The sequence below is a fragment of the Periplaneta americana genome, chromosome 13 (genome assembly GCF_040183065.1).
Source record: "Periplaneta americana isolate PAMFEO1 chromosome 13, P.americana_PAMFEO1_priV1, whole genome shotgun sequence".
NCBI classification, from domain to species: domain Eukaryota; kingdom Metazoa; phylum Arthropoda; class Insecta; order Blattodea; family Blattidae; genus Periplaneta; species Periplaneta americana.
In genome coordinates, this window is record NC_091129.1 from 124112338 (window position 1) to 124127202 (window position 14865).

The 14865-nt window shown below is 33.3% G+C and overlaps 1 protein-coding gene across 2 annotated transcripts in view; it reads left to right on the plus strand.

Moving 5' to 3' along the window:
- The first annotated feature begins 714 nt into the window (after positions 1 to 714).
- The window catches only part of LOC138712361 (sialin-like), a 67771-nt gene continuing 53620 nt past the window's right edge, over positions 715 to 14865 (plus strand). Inside the window, exon 1 of one of the 2 annotated variants that reach the window (XM_069844030.1) lies at positions 715 to 920. In XM_069844030.1, the coding sequence (XP_069700131.1) occupies positions 905 to 920 (16 nt within the window). In that variant the 5' untranslated portion in view covers positions 715 to 904. Of the gene's footprint in view, positions 921 to 1001; positions 1147 to 14865 lie in introns of those variants that run through there. The other variant, XM_069844029.1, reaches the window with a different exon arrangement.

A 14865-nucleotide genomic window follows, 5' to 3' on the forward strand; every position in this document is an offset into this window, starting at 1 on the left:
CTTAAATGCCATCGACCTGGCCCGGGATCGAACCCGCAACAGGAAGATGAGTATAAAGACGTTATATGATGAGGGATAGAAAGAAGTGCTTGATGTCGGTTTCGAAGAGTTGTAAGAAATTGAAAGCGCGATAACAGATAATTCGGAGTAGAAGTATGCATTAGTCTAAACAGAAGAGACAGTGAATGTATTGTTCTTCGTTCCTTCAGACGCACCCATGAAAGTAACTGGAGGGAAGGTGTTATATGGTCAAATTTACGAGTATTGCAGATGAATCGTATGCACACATTATGAACACGTTGTAGTCTCTCAGCTAAGAGTGAACTTACATTAGTTAGCAAGGAATCGCAATAATCAAAATTGGGCATTACAAGCGTCTGAATAAGATTCTTTTTAGACTAAGTGGTAGAAATTCTTTCATATGGAACAACATGTCATTTCTGAACGATACCTTTCTGGATCATTTAACTTTGGCAGAAAGTTGCAGCTGCATATGCAATGCCACAGTCTGTTGACACTTCACACGCTAACTATACGCTAAACGATGACGGTGCAAAAGCGAAAAGTTGCAGTCAAGCAGACTAATGAAAAAATATATTGCTAATTGAGTGTCTTGGCCCTCTTAGAAGCAAATTAATATTTTTATTAAGAAGTGGCGCGTTCTAGTTTCTACAAATAGTAACAATAAAAGTTTTATTCATTTATTTACGTTGTGTTTTATTTTGGAAGAAGGCCAGTCAAAAGTGTACCAATCTTTCGTAAAGATTATGCAATCGCAGATGACGTCACCTGTTTCGAGCGCATCTTCTCCAGTTGTGAACTTTTAAGAGTTGGCAACTCAAGCATCTCGAGATCTACTGACCTCAGATCTTCAAGAATACCACGCGGAGACGCGGGTTGGGAAATGCTCTACATGTCAGGTATTTGAACCGCGTTTTTGGGTTTATTGGCGTCTTCCACGCGTGCGCGGTCTCTCAGTTGGGGGTGGGGGTCAAAAAGAGGGCGACATATCCGTCCGACAACGCTTGGAGTGTGGATGCAATCGGAGTCTCGCGGTTACTTGATCTCTTATTTGTAAGATCATGGAAGAAAAATCTGTAATCTCCGAGAAAACGCCGCTTCAGGATCATACCAGTGTCTTTCACCGTAAGTTTAAATAGACAAACTTTCATGTGTAATTTGTCGACATCAAATGCGCGAATTCACATTTAATTGTGCAATTTTTCTCAACTCGCTGGCAATAAAAACCGCTTTAAAGAACATTAAAAATTTTACCGACCAACATAAGATTATTGATTCTTTAAACAATTTTTATAACTCTCACATAAATGTGTCGATTTAATTTACTGAAACATATTGTGTTAAATATTTACAACTATTTTATATATATATATAAAGCGCATTGTGTGTGTGAAAAGTAAAGCTGACTTTAAATTATGCTTCCAAATTGAGCATGTTTTATAAATATGAACTTCTAGTGATTACCATTCTTTTCCACAATTTCCATTAAATGTAAGAGTCATTAGTTCAAATTCGGTCGCAGGTGATGAATTTAACAACAGTAAAAATTCTTAGCACAGGTTATTTTCGTGGAAAATGAAGTTGGAATGACCACACATTAGATTTTGGAAACGTAAAAGAAAAACCTCTGTGGATGAGAGGACCTCCGGTAATATTTACCGTTCATTTCCTGGCCACGTCAAAAGTTGAAGGTAGCTGAGTCAATCCGTGTGAAGGAGCATGAGTTTGTTTCTCCGTAACTGTAATACAACCGAAGAAGAAGAAAATAGTGTAGCATTTCATAAAAAGAATATAGGGAAAAATTATGTAATTTTTAATGAAGCGATACATTTATCCAGTATTACTGTCGCTATCATTAATAGTCCTTGCTATAATACAACTTGTACATATTAATCCAAACTGATATTAATAATTGAACAAGCAGTGAGATGATCTCTTCGTGTTTTTATAATGCCGTGGTTCTAAACCAGTTTTCCATTATTTTATCAAACATATTTTACAGAAATAAACTAGAAAAAATTATCTTTCGCAGTCTACTATCTTGCCAGGAATTTCACAAACGAAAATGTTATTCTCAGATGTTTAACAATTCTGAGAGCACGTTCTATTAAAACCAAATTAATTTTTTTGCAGTTTAAGAATTCAAGATAGCAGGCAATGTTATAAAATTTTGGTTGAAAAAAATCCTCTCGTTTTGTCAATATTCATTCTGTGCCTTTAAAACGAACAGCCCTTTAGATCAAGGCATGTTATTAAGGGTTAATATATTCTACTAATAGACTGTATTTTCTCTCCCATTCAGTATTTTGGAATTTACTCAAGATCATTAACACCGAAACACAGAGTTTATGATTAAATAAAAATAATAATAAGTTAGTACTACTACTAAAGAAAAATGTGAGAACTGTATTTTTAATACTATTGAAATATTCCACTATTAGAAACGTTTAAGAAGTAAAAAAAGAGCCAGTTAATGAACTAGCTGAAATGAAACAAAGCCGTTACCATTTGCTGCTTTAGTGGTTGTTACCTATTGTAAATAAAATTACAATTTTTTTTTTGTTAAAAGAAATTAAAGTTTCTTTGTCAATAAAATTGTCTGTTCATTTGTTCGCACCTACGTCATATTAACAGCAAGTTCATGTAAATTACGTATATTATATGCCTAAGTAAGAAAAGAAGTTAAAACTAGGCCTGTGTGTTGAAACTGGAAATGCCCTGTAAAGTGGGACAAACTTCGCCATAAAAATTGAACCATATCAGCCCTATTTGTTGCTTAAAAATAATTTAAAAAATATGTTCAGTGCACCTGATATCATGGTTCAAGTCTTTATTTTATTTTATTTTATTTTTTATTTCATTTTATTTCATTTTATTTTATTTTATTTTTTATTTCATTTTATTTCATTTTATTTTTTATTTCATTTTATTTTTTATTTTATTTTATTTTATTTTATTTTATTTTATTTTATTTTATTTTATTTTATTTTATTTTATTTTATTTTATTTTATTTTATTTTATTTTATTTTATTTTATTTTATTATATTATATTATATTATATTATATTATATTATATTATATTATATTATATTATATTATATTATATTATATTATATTATATTATATTATTTTATTTTATTTTATTTTTTATTTTATATTTTATTTTATATTTTATTTTATTTCATTTCATTTTATGTTTTATGATCAAGTTTACCCCACTTTATGGTACCTGTTGAAAATAGTTCATTTAAAAGGAAATAAAGAGAGAGTACGATATGCGATTATGCTAAAAGCCTATAAGGTCTTCCCACAAAAAAAAATCTCCCCCCCCCCAAGCAAAAACAGAAATTTTAATTTACAATTCATTTTATATTTTTAGATATGTCTAGTAATATAATAAAATAAATATATATAAATTTCAATCATAAGACACATCTGTTTGCAAATGTTTATTTGCTATAAGAATATGGAATATATTAACGTTTTCGCCTTATTGGGCATCATCAGATATAATAAAATATGATCAAGGTTCAGATTACATATTTTATTATATCTGTTGATGCCCAATAAGACGAAAACGTTAATACAGCATATTCCATATTCATATAGCAAATAAACATTTGCAAACAGATGTGTCTTATGATTGAAATTTATATATATTTATTTTATTAAAAAACTGAAATGATGCACCTGCCAAAACGCAATAATTTTTAAATACCAGTGCAGTACTCAGATATTTTCCTGTCTTCGCGGGACAAATCAGCATAAATAAGTTAAAAACATTTTTTTTATGTAAATCTTTATATTTTTGTTTTCAAAGTGAAGTTTTTAAATACACATATAGGTATACAAAATTCAATATAAGTAAATAAATAAGCAAACAAGCAAATAAATAATTACATTATTTAAGTAATTAAGTCAATCTCACTAATTTGTGTTGCATGTAGAATATATAAAATGTTTGACAATATTTGTATCGTATCCTTCATATTTAATATAAACAATTTTGTTTAAACTACTCTATCATTTTTCTCATAAAACTATGGGACCCACTTAAAAATATTAAAAATTACTTCAATAGATTTTTTAAATTTACTTTAATGAGATATTTTTCTCTTTACAATAACGATGCAATCTCGTAGAGAACATTGCATCCTGATATTCTTGCACAAAGATCACATAGATAAAACCGATATAACGGATAAAACTTATCTGCTTCAATGTTGTGATTGTGAGCATATATATATTTCTCAAAGCGAAGGTATCGAAATATCCTGAAATCTTTGCAGTTTTCCCTAATTCTTTTAGTTGACGTTTGTTGACCTCTAAGTGACCTCCAATGCCTCGCACGTGTAGCATCCGTGCATCGACCCGCCTTCACACAACTCTTCAGATCTTCCTATCTATTAGTGCAATCTGAAACTGAAGCGTGCTGGATTGAAATAATTTCTAGATCTGTTTTATGCAACTTAATATTCTGTGCCATTGATTCTAGGTTGAGGATTCCTTACTTGTGGTCAGCGACACAATCTGGCCTGCAGTTTGATATCAATAGGACGTCGAAGTACCTACTTGTATCTCATGTACGAATGATGAATAAAATCGTGGTAACTCAGTTGGCTGCGAGGAGAAAATCTATGAATTCGATCCCTGACGGTGGCAACAAATTTATAACCTTAGCTTTACATATGACAAAAATCAATACTGTGTGACATATACTTTCTCATTGTATAGTTTACTAAGCAATTAGTAAGGAGCGGATTCCTATGTAATTAAATATTATTTTTAGGTGTGATAAAACACAATTAACAAAGTTAAAAATTCCGAACAGGAAGTTTCAAGTTTAAAACCCGAATTTTATTTTACATAAAAACACATATTTTCACAAAAAAAATTGTAAATACATATTTTCAGGAAATCTGTTATAAACACATAAATCTTGGAGATTTTTACTTAAATAATTTTTTACAAGAACTTTTAAACATTTTAAAACTAAATCAATTATGTCACTCAGAAGTACGTTATCTTTTTAAGAATTCTTGGTTGCTTCGAGTTTCCAAGCGCTGTTTGGTGTATCCGTGATACATTTTTGTAATAGTTTCGCCTCAAGTTCTGAGAACTGCTAGGCAGCATATCAGTAGTATTATTAGAGAATAAATTAACATGGACAAGGAGGAGAGCTCTTGCAACATAATTAGGAATGTTTATTGTTGCCGAAGATAATTTCATTACACGCTTTGTTTGTGAAACACAACAGATAAGAGCTCGGGTATGAACATCATTTAATTTAAACAAATATCTCGCCTCTCGCTCATGTCCATCAAGTAAGGCAATACGTCTTGTGATTCCCTGTTACCGGGCTTCGTCAATCGATCGATATCCTTCAGGATATACGGAAAGATAGTTGTTTAAAAAACGATTTGGCTTTCCTATTAGCAAATCAGTTTTTTGTGAGACACCATAAAAAAACTCGAAGCATCCAAAAACCTGTTGTCTGAAACAAGGAGGTGCGTGCCGTGAAAATTAAACTAGACTCGCTACTAGGTTCAGAAGTACAAGTACTAAGGGACAAATTCCAGAATGTGTTAGGGAAAAACAGTGGATATACAAAAATGTGTAAAGTTGCTCAAGTATTGGAGGGTGTGCCTGTAGGTGAAATTGACGGTGTTTGTGACATTCCTCTCTTTAAATATGCACGTCTGACGTCCTGTGATATAGAAAGATGGTTTTCACAGTATAAGTCGTTGTTCAGAGATAATCGGTATGCATTTGTGATGGAGAATTTGGAGATGACCTTTGTTGTTCACTGCAATTCTCGGCCAACTACTAGCACTCAAGTGTGGTGGGTGAGTACCTAATAACATTTTTTTTCCAAGCTACAGTAAGTAAGATATTTTTTCATATTTAAAAGAAATATTTCTTTATTTTTAGCAAATATTTTCGTACTTTTTAGCTCATAAAAAATAAATATATTTAAATTTTTTAGCGCGTAAAAATCCGTTCCCTAGTAATTAGCAAAATTGATATTGTACGTTACTTCACGTCAAATGAAATAAGCGCACTGTCGAACAGATGTTTACTTATTTACTTACAAATGGCTTTTAGAGAATCCGTAGGTTCATTGTCGCCCTCACATAAGCCCGCCATCGCTTCCTATCCTGAGCAACATTAATCCAGTCTCTGGCATCATATCTCACCTCCCGTAAGTCCAATTTAATATTATCTTCCAATCTACGTCTCGGCCTCTCCAAATGTATTTTCCCTGCGGCCTCCCAACTAATACTCTATAAGCATTTCTGAATTCGCCCATACGTGCTACATACCCTGCCCATCTCAAATGTCTGATGTGATGTTCCTAATTATATCAGGTGAGGAATACAAACAAATGATTATCTTCAGAAATTGATAGGCCTCCACCGTTTTAAACAGCTGCGACAAAGTGGTTATCTCGGTTTAAGGGAGGCCTATGGAGAAAATTGGCACTTTTGAAAAAAAAAATCTTTTTCTCTGTGATCCGTTTCCAATACTCTACTCTACATTCCTGCAATGTTTCGAAGGCGTATGTCGATTTAAGGGAGGTATATAGAGAAAATATGGCATTTAAAAAAATGGATTTTTTGTTTTTCTCTGTGATCGGTTCCCAATACTTTACTCTACATGTTTGCAAAGTTTGGAAGACGTAATATAATGGAAACTCCCCTAATTGAGTCATAATTAAAGGTCCGCACTCTTGAAGTGTCTACTTTAAAGTCATTTTTCTCCGCTTAATATTTTATGTATTTCAATTCTTCAAAATCACTAAGACTTGTACAATTTTGTAGCCTAGAAGCTGAATATTTTTCTGTATAGGCCTTTTCACTACACCATATTTAACAATTTTTGCATGAATTTTTTATAATCCTCCAACATTTAAAAGAAAAAATATACATGTGATACAAACAAAAGAATTAAAAAAAATAGGAGTTATTTCACAAATTATTTTTTCTCTGTAATCTGGCATTATTTAAAAAAATAGAATGCGCAATTCTCTTTCTAACACAACAGTGAGCGTCGTAAAATAAACTATTAAAAAAGAAACATAGTAGTGGTACCGTATAAAAATATTCAGACTGATAGAATTAAATTTGTACGAGCAGAATTTTTGAAAAAATTTCCCCTTTTTTTAATAAATAACTGAAAACATAAGTGTATGATGAAATACAAATTCTGGTAATTGTATTAGATTCCCAAGTTGCATATGCGCACTAAAAATGAAAGCTGTATTTTAAAAAATGTAACAAAATTCATTTTCTCTGTTATAACCCTCCGTTAGTTCCTAGTCCGTTAGTTCCTAGTCCTTTAGTTCCTAGTAAGTTAGTTCCTAGTCCTTTAGTTCCTAGTCCTGTAGTTCCTAGTCCTTTAGTTCCTGGTAAGTTAGTTCCTAGTAAGTTAGTTCCTAGTCCTTTAGTTCCTAGTCCTTTAGTTCCTAGTCCTTTAGTTCCTAGTTCTTTAGTTCCTAGTCCTTTAGTTCCTAGTCCTTTAGTTCCTAGCCCTTTAGTTCCTAGTCCGTTAGTTCCTAGTCCTTTAGTTCCTAGTCCGTTAGTTCCTAGTCCTTTAGTTCCTAGTCCGTTAGTTCCTAGTCCTTTAGTTCCTAGTCCGTTAGTTCCTAGTCCGTTAGTTCCTAGTAAGTTAGTTCCTAGTCCTTTAGTTCCTAGTAAGTTAGTTCCTAGTCCGTTAGTTCCTAGTCCGTTAGTTCCTAGTCCTTTAGTTCCTAGTCCTTTAGTTCCTAGTAAGTTAGTTCCTAGTCCGTTAGTTCCTAGTCCGTTAGTTCCTAGTCCTTTAGTTCCTAGTCCTTTAGTTCCTAGTCCTTTAGTTCCTAGCCCGTTAGTTCCTAGCCCTTTAGTTCCTAGTCCTTTAGTTCCTAGTCCGTTAGTTCCTAGTCCGTTAGTTCCTAGTCCTTTAGTTCCTAGTCCTTTAGTTTCTAGTCCTTTAGTTCCTAGTCCGTTAGTTCCTAGTCATTTAGTTCCTAGTCCTTTAGTTCCTAGTAAGTTAGTTCCTAGTCCTTTAGTTCCTAGTAAGTTAGTTCCTAGTCCTTTAGTTCCTAGTCCTTTAGTTCCTAGTCCGTTAGTTCGTTCATTCGTTTGTTCGTTCATACACTCGTTTCTTCGTCCGTTCGTTCATTCGTTCATTCGAACGGTTTCTATCTATAATTAATTTTATATCTTAGTACGAGAGGACCAGATATTTGGAATAATTTTTGTTTTATGATTATTATTAATTTTTACTATTTTGGCAGTTCTTTCATTCTTTCGTTCGTTCATTCATTCAAACGTTATTTCATTCTTTCGTTCATACGTTCGTTCCTCCGTTCTTTCGTTCGTTCGTTTATTCGTTCGTTCATTCGTTCGTTCGTTCATTCGTTCGTTCGTTCATTCGTTCGTTCGTTCATTCGTTGGTTCGTTTATTCGTTCGTTCATTCATTCGTTCATTAGTTCGTTATGTTTCCGGTCTGCACTGAATGTAGGCAACACACAGGAAACGGAGAAGTTATCTAGAACAGGTAAACGCCTGAAATCTATACTAAATGCATCACTTGAAAGGCAGAGAAGAAGACTAGCCATAAGGCGTATGTTGTGAAATTCCATAAAAATCGCAGTAGGTCCTCAACGTGTTTACACAAAATCATGTGTAGAAGCTCGGTTATTACAGACAATCTGACGCTGTTCGATAGACTGACTCAACAGGCATGGAAGCAATGATCTTCAGTAACACACGCATGCTCGTTTAACGGTACAATAAATAAAAGTGCAGTTCGAAAATACAGCATATTGATTGCTCCTTTTATAACGATGTAACTATGTAACGTTTGCAGGGTGATCTATTCCGACATCATAACTTCGTGACTAATAACAAGATTGAAATACGTAAATACGGTCTCGTTCGATCGGGTATACTATTACGATGCGAGCATGAATTTGGTGGAGACCCGCGGCGATTGGCGGCCATTTTGGACTTGCGTGAAAATTTCCGGGCAGTAGGCCTACATCTCGTGACTCCGATGTGCTAGCTCCCTGGTATTGGTGCCAAACGAAAGATCCTATCTAGATCTGTCGATACTTCGCGTGAAACCTAAACCTGTGACCCCGACATTGCCACACCCATTTTTTTTTTCCAAGATATGAATAGCAGGCATCATCTAGTGTGTACGTTCATGAGGGGGAGATATGTCTAATCTTGTTACTTTTTGTTACTGAAAAAGAGGAGCTAAACTCACTGCTTCACTTCTTGGTGGAAGAATAATCGCCTATCTCAAAAGTTTAAAAACGTGGTATAGTCCCTTCTTTCACCAAGCCCTTCAATTATGTTGAAACTTCTGTAGTCGAGGGGTTTAACTGGATCACTATTATCAACACTGCTATCACTTTGTACACTAAATGACTTTGGAAGAACTAGTATTGACGTATTCACTGAGAAGTAATGGCCTGATTGCTGATGCAACATAGGCTGTATCACTCTTCATTGTTTCCCGTCACATCCCACGCTTCGCAGCAGAACATGGAAGAGATTTTAATTTCCCATGTAACCACTTCTTCAATTTATGAAAATAGACATTTAAAAGTCGATAATGTTAAAGGTGTATTAGCTACTTATTTTGTGGCTTTGAACAAATTTCTTACTTTTCATTTCAAAGCCTAAGTCCTTAACGGCACCCATGAGTGAATTTTAAAGGAAGTCTCTCAAAAATCACAATTTTGTTTGTTTTTTTCTATTTAAAAATTAGCACTACTCACAATTTAAGTCACACAGAGTCAGTGTGCACTCAATGTTGGTTGCATGACGGTTGTCAGTCCACTTTAAGGTCTGTAGATACAGAGGAAAAAATTGGATCGGTGTCTGGTAGAGTTTCCGGGTAGCACAGTTGGTAGAGCGTTGGTACGTGTAACAAAAGGTCCCGGGTTCGATACCCGGCCCCGGAACAATTTTTCATTCGAAATTATTCGTTAGTACTACTGATACGGTATCACCGTTTTTCAAATCCAAACGCCAATTTTAAAGGTCCCGTGGTGCTTTAAATTCTAGCAGCGATACGCTCAGTTTTGCACTGTACTGAACAATTCTGATTTATTTGCATTTTCATTGACTTCTGTTTCAATATACCGCCCTACTTTTCTTGTTAGATGCTCTCATAGGTTCACTGGTGAATCAGGAGGATTTTACATGAGTAATGTATTCAAGTCTTTCATTGCTATTTTCTCACACTTTAAATTTTCAGCATTTTCATTCCTATAAAATGGACCTTGCGAAGCATATTTTGTGATAGACAGTTCAAACTTGATATTTAAGTTCACAGATAATTTAGTGAATAAAATATCTCTGGGTTTTATGAAATATTAAAAAAATTCTAGAGGCTTATCTGATGAATCTACATAAAAAACTCAGGGTTATTTAAATAATTATAAGTGTGGTGAGCCTATTCAAAAATTATGAGACCGAAACAATAAAATTGTTACGCAAGAGAATTTTTTAGTTACTCGCTCTCCAAAAATGTAAACTTGCCTTGTAAACCATGATAGCTACAAGGACAAATTTTTATGAGATCTTTAGTTATATTAATATACACCTATGGTACAAGTTTGAAAAATCTAGCTTTTACAGTTTAGAATTTTGTAATTTCACTCATGGGTACCCTTAAAATCTTGGTTTAAAGATTACCCACGCTTGTCAAAACGTCTTACATTTAATAGGACTGAAAACAAGTTTTTCCTTAATTTTCAGCCATATTTTTTTACTTAACGTGTCGTAAATAGCTGAAAAATTAATTGTCGTATCTACACCTGTGGAGTAACGGTAACGCGTCTGGCCGAGAAACCAGGTGGCCCGGGTTCGATTCCCGGTCGGGGCAAATTACCTGGTTGAGGGTTTTTTCCGGGGGTTTTCCTTCAATCCAATACGAGCAAATGCTGGGTAACTTTCGATGCTGGGCCCCGGACTAATGTCGCCGGCATTATCAGCTTCATCTCATTCAGACGCTAAATAACCTCAGCTGTTGATAAAGCGTCGTAAAATAACCTACTGAAATAATTATTAATTACCGTACTTCATTAAATTTATATTGTTTAAATATGTCAGAAATCCGTGGTATGAGGGTAGGGTTACCAGTTTTCAGGATATCGATAAAGGACAGGATGTGGTCGAGCCTTGAGGTATGATGTTTACCGCAAGAAACATACACATACTTTGAGAGAACCCCATATACTGATTACCTAGTTAGGTTTTTTCGAGGTTTTCCCCAATCGTAAGGCAAATGTCAGGTAATCTATGGCGAATCCTTGGCCTCATCTCGCCAAATACCATCTCATATCAATTCCATCAACGCTAAATAATCTAGTAGTTGATACAGCGTCGTTAAATAATCAACTAAAAATGTATTATTGTCGTAGTTTTGTACCCACACATCTAAAAAAACTCGCATTGAATTTCCTAATTAACGGCTTACTGTATTGTAATTTTATTACTTGGGATTTAGATTAAAAACAATTGAAATGATTCTGCTATTATCTAATCAAATTACTGATTTCTTGTGACAAGTATACAATTTTATAAGCTGAATTTATCACATAGTACAAAGCATATCATGATTATTGTTAATGTTTTCTTTCATCATTAGCCACCAATGCTTAATCTGTGTTAATTGCTTCAAAAAATGAATGAAACTATGAATAGAAAGAATGTAAGGTAACTTTGGATCTCAGCTTTCGTGAGATCTATGGAACATCTGTTCCTTTCATCGCTCCATTTACTTTTTATAACAGAAAATACTCTTTCTACATAAAAAGCAGTGTTGCCACTGGACGTAAATAAAATGTACCAGATTTCTCTGAAAATTGTATCAGATTTTACAGATCTTTTTTTCTATAATATAGCACATTTGTACCGCAAAATTTTCTCGTGAAAACATCTGTACAAATTACAGATACAGAAAAAAAGAGCATGAATATATTTACATAGACAAGGAAGACTACGAAAATAAGAAATATACATGTATCTGTAAACATGTTTCATTTTAACAAACAAAATCAGACACATTAAAAAAACTCACAAATTTCATTTTAATCTTGTATTATCGATGAAAACGATTGCTGAACAATACACAATTGAAATACATTGGTAATCATAGCAATGTTGCCAAAGTTGTAAAATATTTAGGACACTAGAATAACAAAGTCATAAATAGTGTTTAGGCGTACTGCGACAAATATATTGCGAATTGGAGCAAAAATAAATAGTAACAAGCTATAGTAAAAAATTTAACACAATACACAGAATTACAAATGACGTACATAATAATGCGTTACATTGAGACAGCTGCTAATAATTGGGCGGTTGTAAAAAAAAATACAAAATGTGCTAATAAAGGCATCTTTTTCAATTTCAAACATTCTTACAACACTACCTTAGTTTAGAGTTCTGAATATTTGTTCTACGTCTAATCTTCAGTGGAGATATTTAGAATATAACAAATATTCAGTACGCATTCTGATAGACAAGTAGGCCTAAATATAGTTAGGAGACGTGTTCATTTTGAAAAGTTATAACTTGCTATATTTACAAAAGAAAAAAATAACACAATATATTATACTCTTTAATTATAAAAAGAAAATGCACTGTTGTCGTCATTTTTTACAATTGCATCATAATAATCAGTCCAGTTCTGCTTTTTGCAGCAGTGGCGGTTATCGTAGTAATCTAGGTCAACAACGGCCAATGGGTCAAGAGGTGAATGAAAGAAAATAAAACTTCAATAGCCTACCAGTTTCTAATTATTTACAATCTCTGTTAATGTGTTGACCTTAAACTGAACTATAAATCTGATTGTCGGCTGCCGATAATAATCACAGCGTTGGTACTACCAACTTGGTAGCAATCATAATAATTTCAACTTGATTAAAGCCAGTTGTAATAATGTCTGTTTTCATAATAAAAAATAGAAAAAGTACAAATTATACCAAATAATTGAAAATCGTACCAAAAAAGTAGTTGTACACACCAAGGCACCAGATCCGTACAATTGTACCAAAAGTGGCAACACTGATATACATTACGTCAGAACTTCGAATAGGCAGACAATAGGATACCAACATCTACAAGTGTGGGACTCTACTTAAATTGATTTCGATAAAGAAATTGATCCATTTTCTATTTACGCTTTCATTGTGTTGAGTAGCTCCTATTTCTATTATCTTCCTTAAATTTAGAAATTTCCTGATATATTATACGAAATATATTGAATTCTGGACAAACATAGGCCCTATGCGAATTTCAAAGAATCTACAATCTGTTAAAATTTAGAAAATTCAACATATGTTAAATTTAGTGGACTCCGATGTTTGAAAATATTGTTATCAGTATATATGATATTTCTAAGTTAGTTACAGCGCTGATGTAAAAATCCATTCTTTTACTAGTCCTTAAATACAGAATTTTGTATATCGTGTATGGAGTCAAGAAGGGACAAGTTTTTATAGCCATAGGTTTGGAAGTAAATCCCAAAAAGACAAAGTATATGATTATGTCTCGTGACGAGAATATTGTACGAAATGGAAATATAAAAATTGGAAATTTATCCTTTGAAGAGGTGCAAAAATTCAAATACCTGGGAGCAACAGTAACAAATATAAATGGTACTCGGGAGGAAATTAAACACATAATAAATATGGGAAATGCGTGTTATTATTCGGTTGAGAAGCTTTTATCATCCAGTCTGCTGTCAAAAAATGTGAAAGTTAGAATTTATGAAACAATTATATTACCGGTTGTTCTTTATGGTTGTGAAACTTGGACTCTCACTTTGAGAGAGGAACATAGGTTAAGGGTCTTTGAGAATATTCAGTATATTAGGTATTGTACAGTCAGAGCACACAACATTGTGCAATTGACAAAGTCAGTAATAAAAAACAAAACAATAAAATTAATTCAAAAACTCTCAACAACGTTGACATTAAAAAACTCATTAATTTCATAAAATGGTTTGTTGATTAACCAACCAGAGACAAGTCTGTTAAAAGACTTCCTTTTCAGATTAAAAAGATATCTAGGAAATTTATTTGCTATTTTTAACGCCATAATAAAATAAGTCAGCCTACACTTAGGTATGTCAAAAAGGTCACGGTTTCTTGTGTTGTATATATGAACATCATTCCTATGTGTCAACATGTGTGAATTTTCTTTAACGAAATTTAGGGCTTGATAAATATATAATGATGTTACAGTCATAATTTTTTCATTTACAAATAACGGTCTGCAGTGTGCCTTCATTGATGAATTAGTTATAATTCTAATAGCTTTTTTTTTTAAACATAAGTACCTTATTAATATAAAAACTATTACCCCATAAAAGTAGTCCATAAGAAAGTATACTATGAAAATAAGAAAAATAGACGACTCTAATAAGGTGCTTAGGAAAATATTTGGGGCCAAGAGGGATGAAATAATATTAAAATGGCTTTGAGGGAGGTGAGATATGGTGATAGAGACTGGCTTAATCTTGCTCAGGATAGGGACCAATGGCGGGCTTATGTGAGGGTGGCAATGAACCTCCGAGTTTCTTAAAAGCCAATTAAGTATATAGCCTACGAGTATTGATGGGGGTGAATTCCCTCCTGAGCAATTCCCTAAATTCATATTTGCCTAGTAAAATTACTAAGGACTACATAAAAATGTGAATGATGTGCTGATGTAATTAAAGTGCATTGTTACGTCAGCACCGCGACAGCTGAACTAACAGATGAGGAACGCAAACGAAGGCTATAAAAAAGATCTTATGTTATTCTGGAGTACTATGATTCTATTTTTGCTACATCATC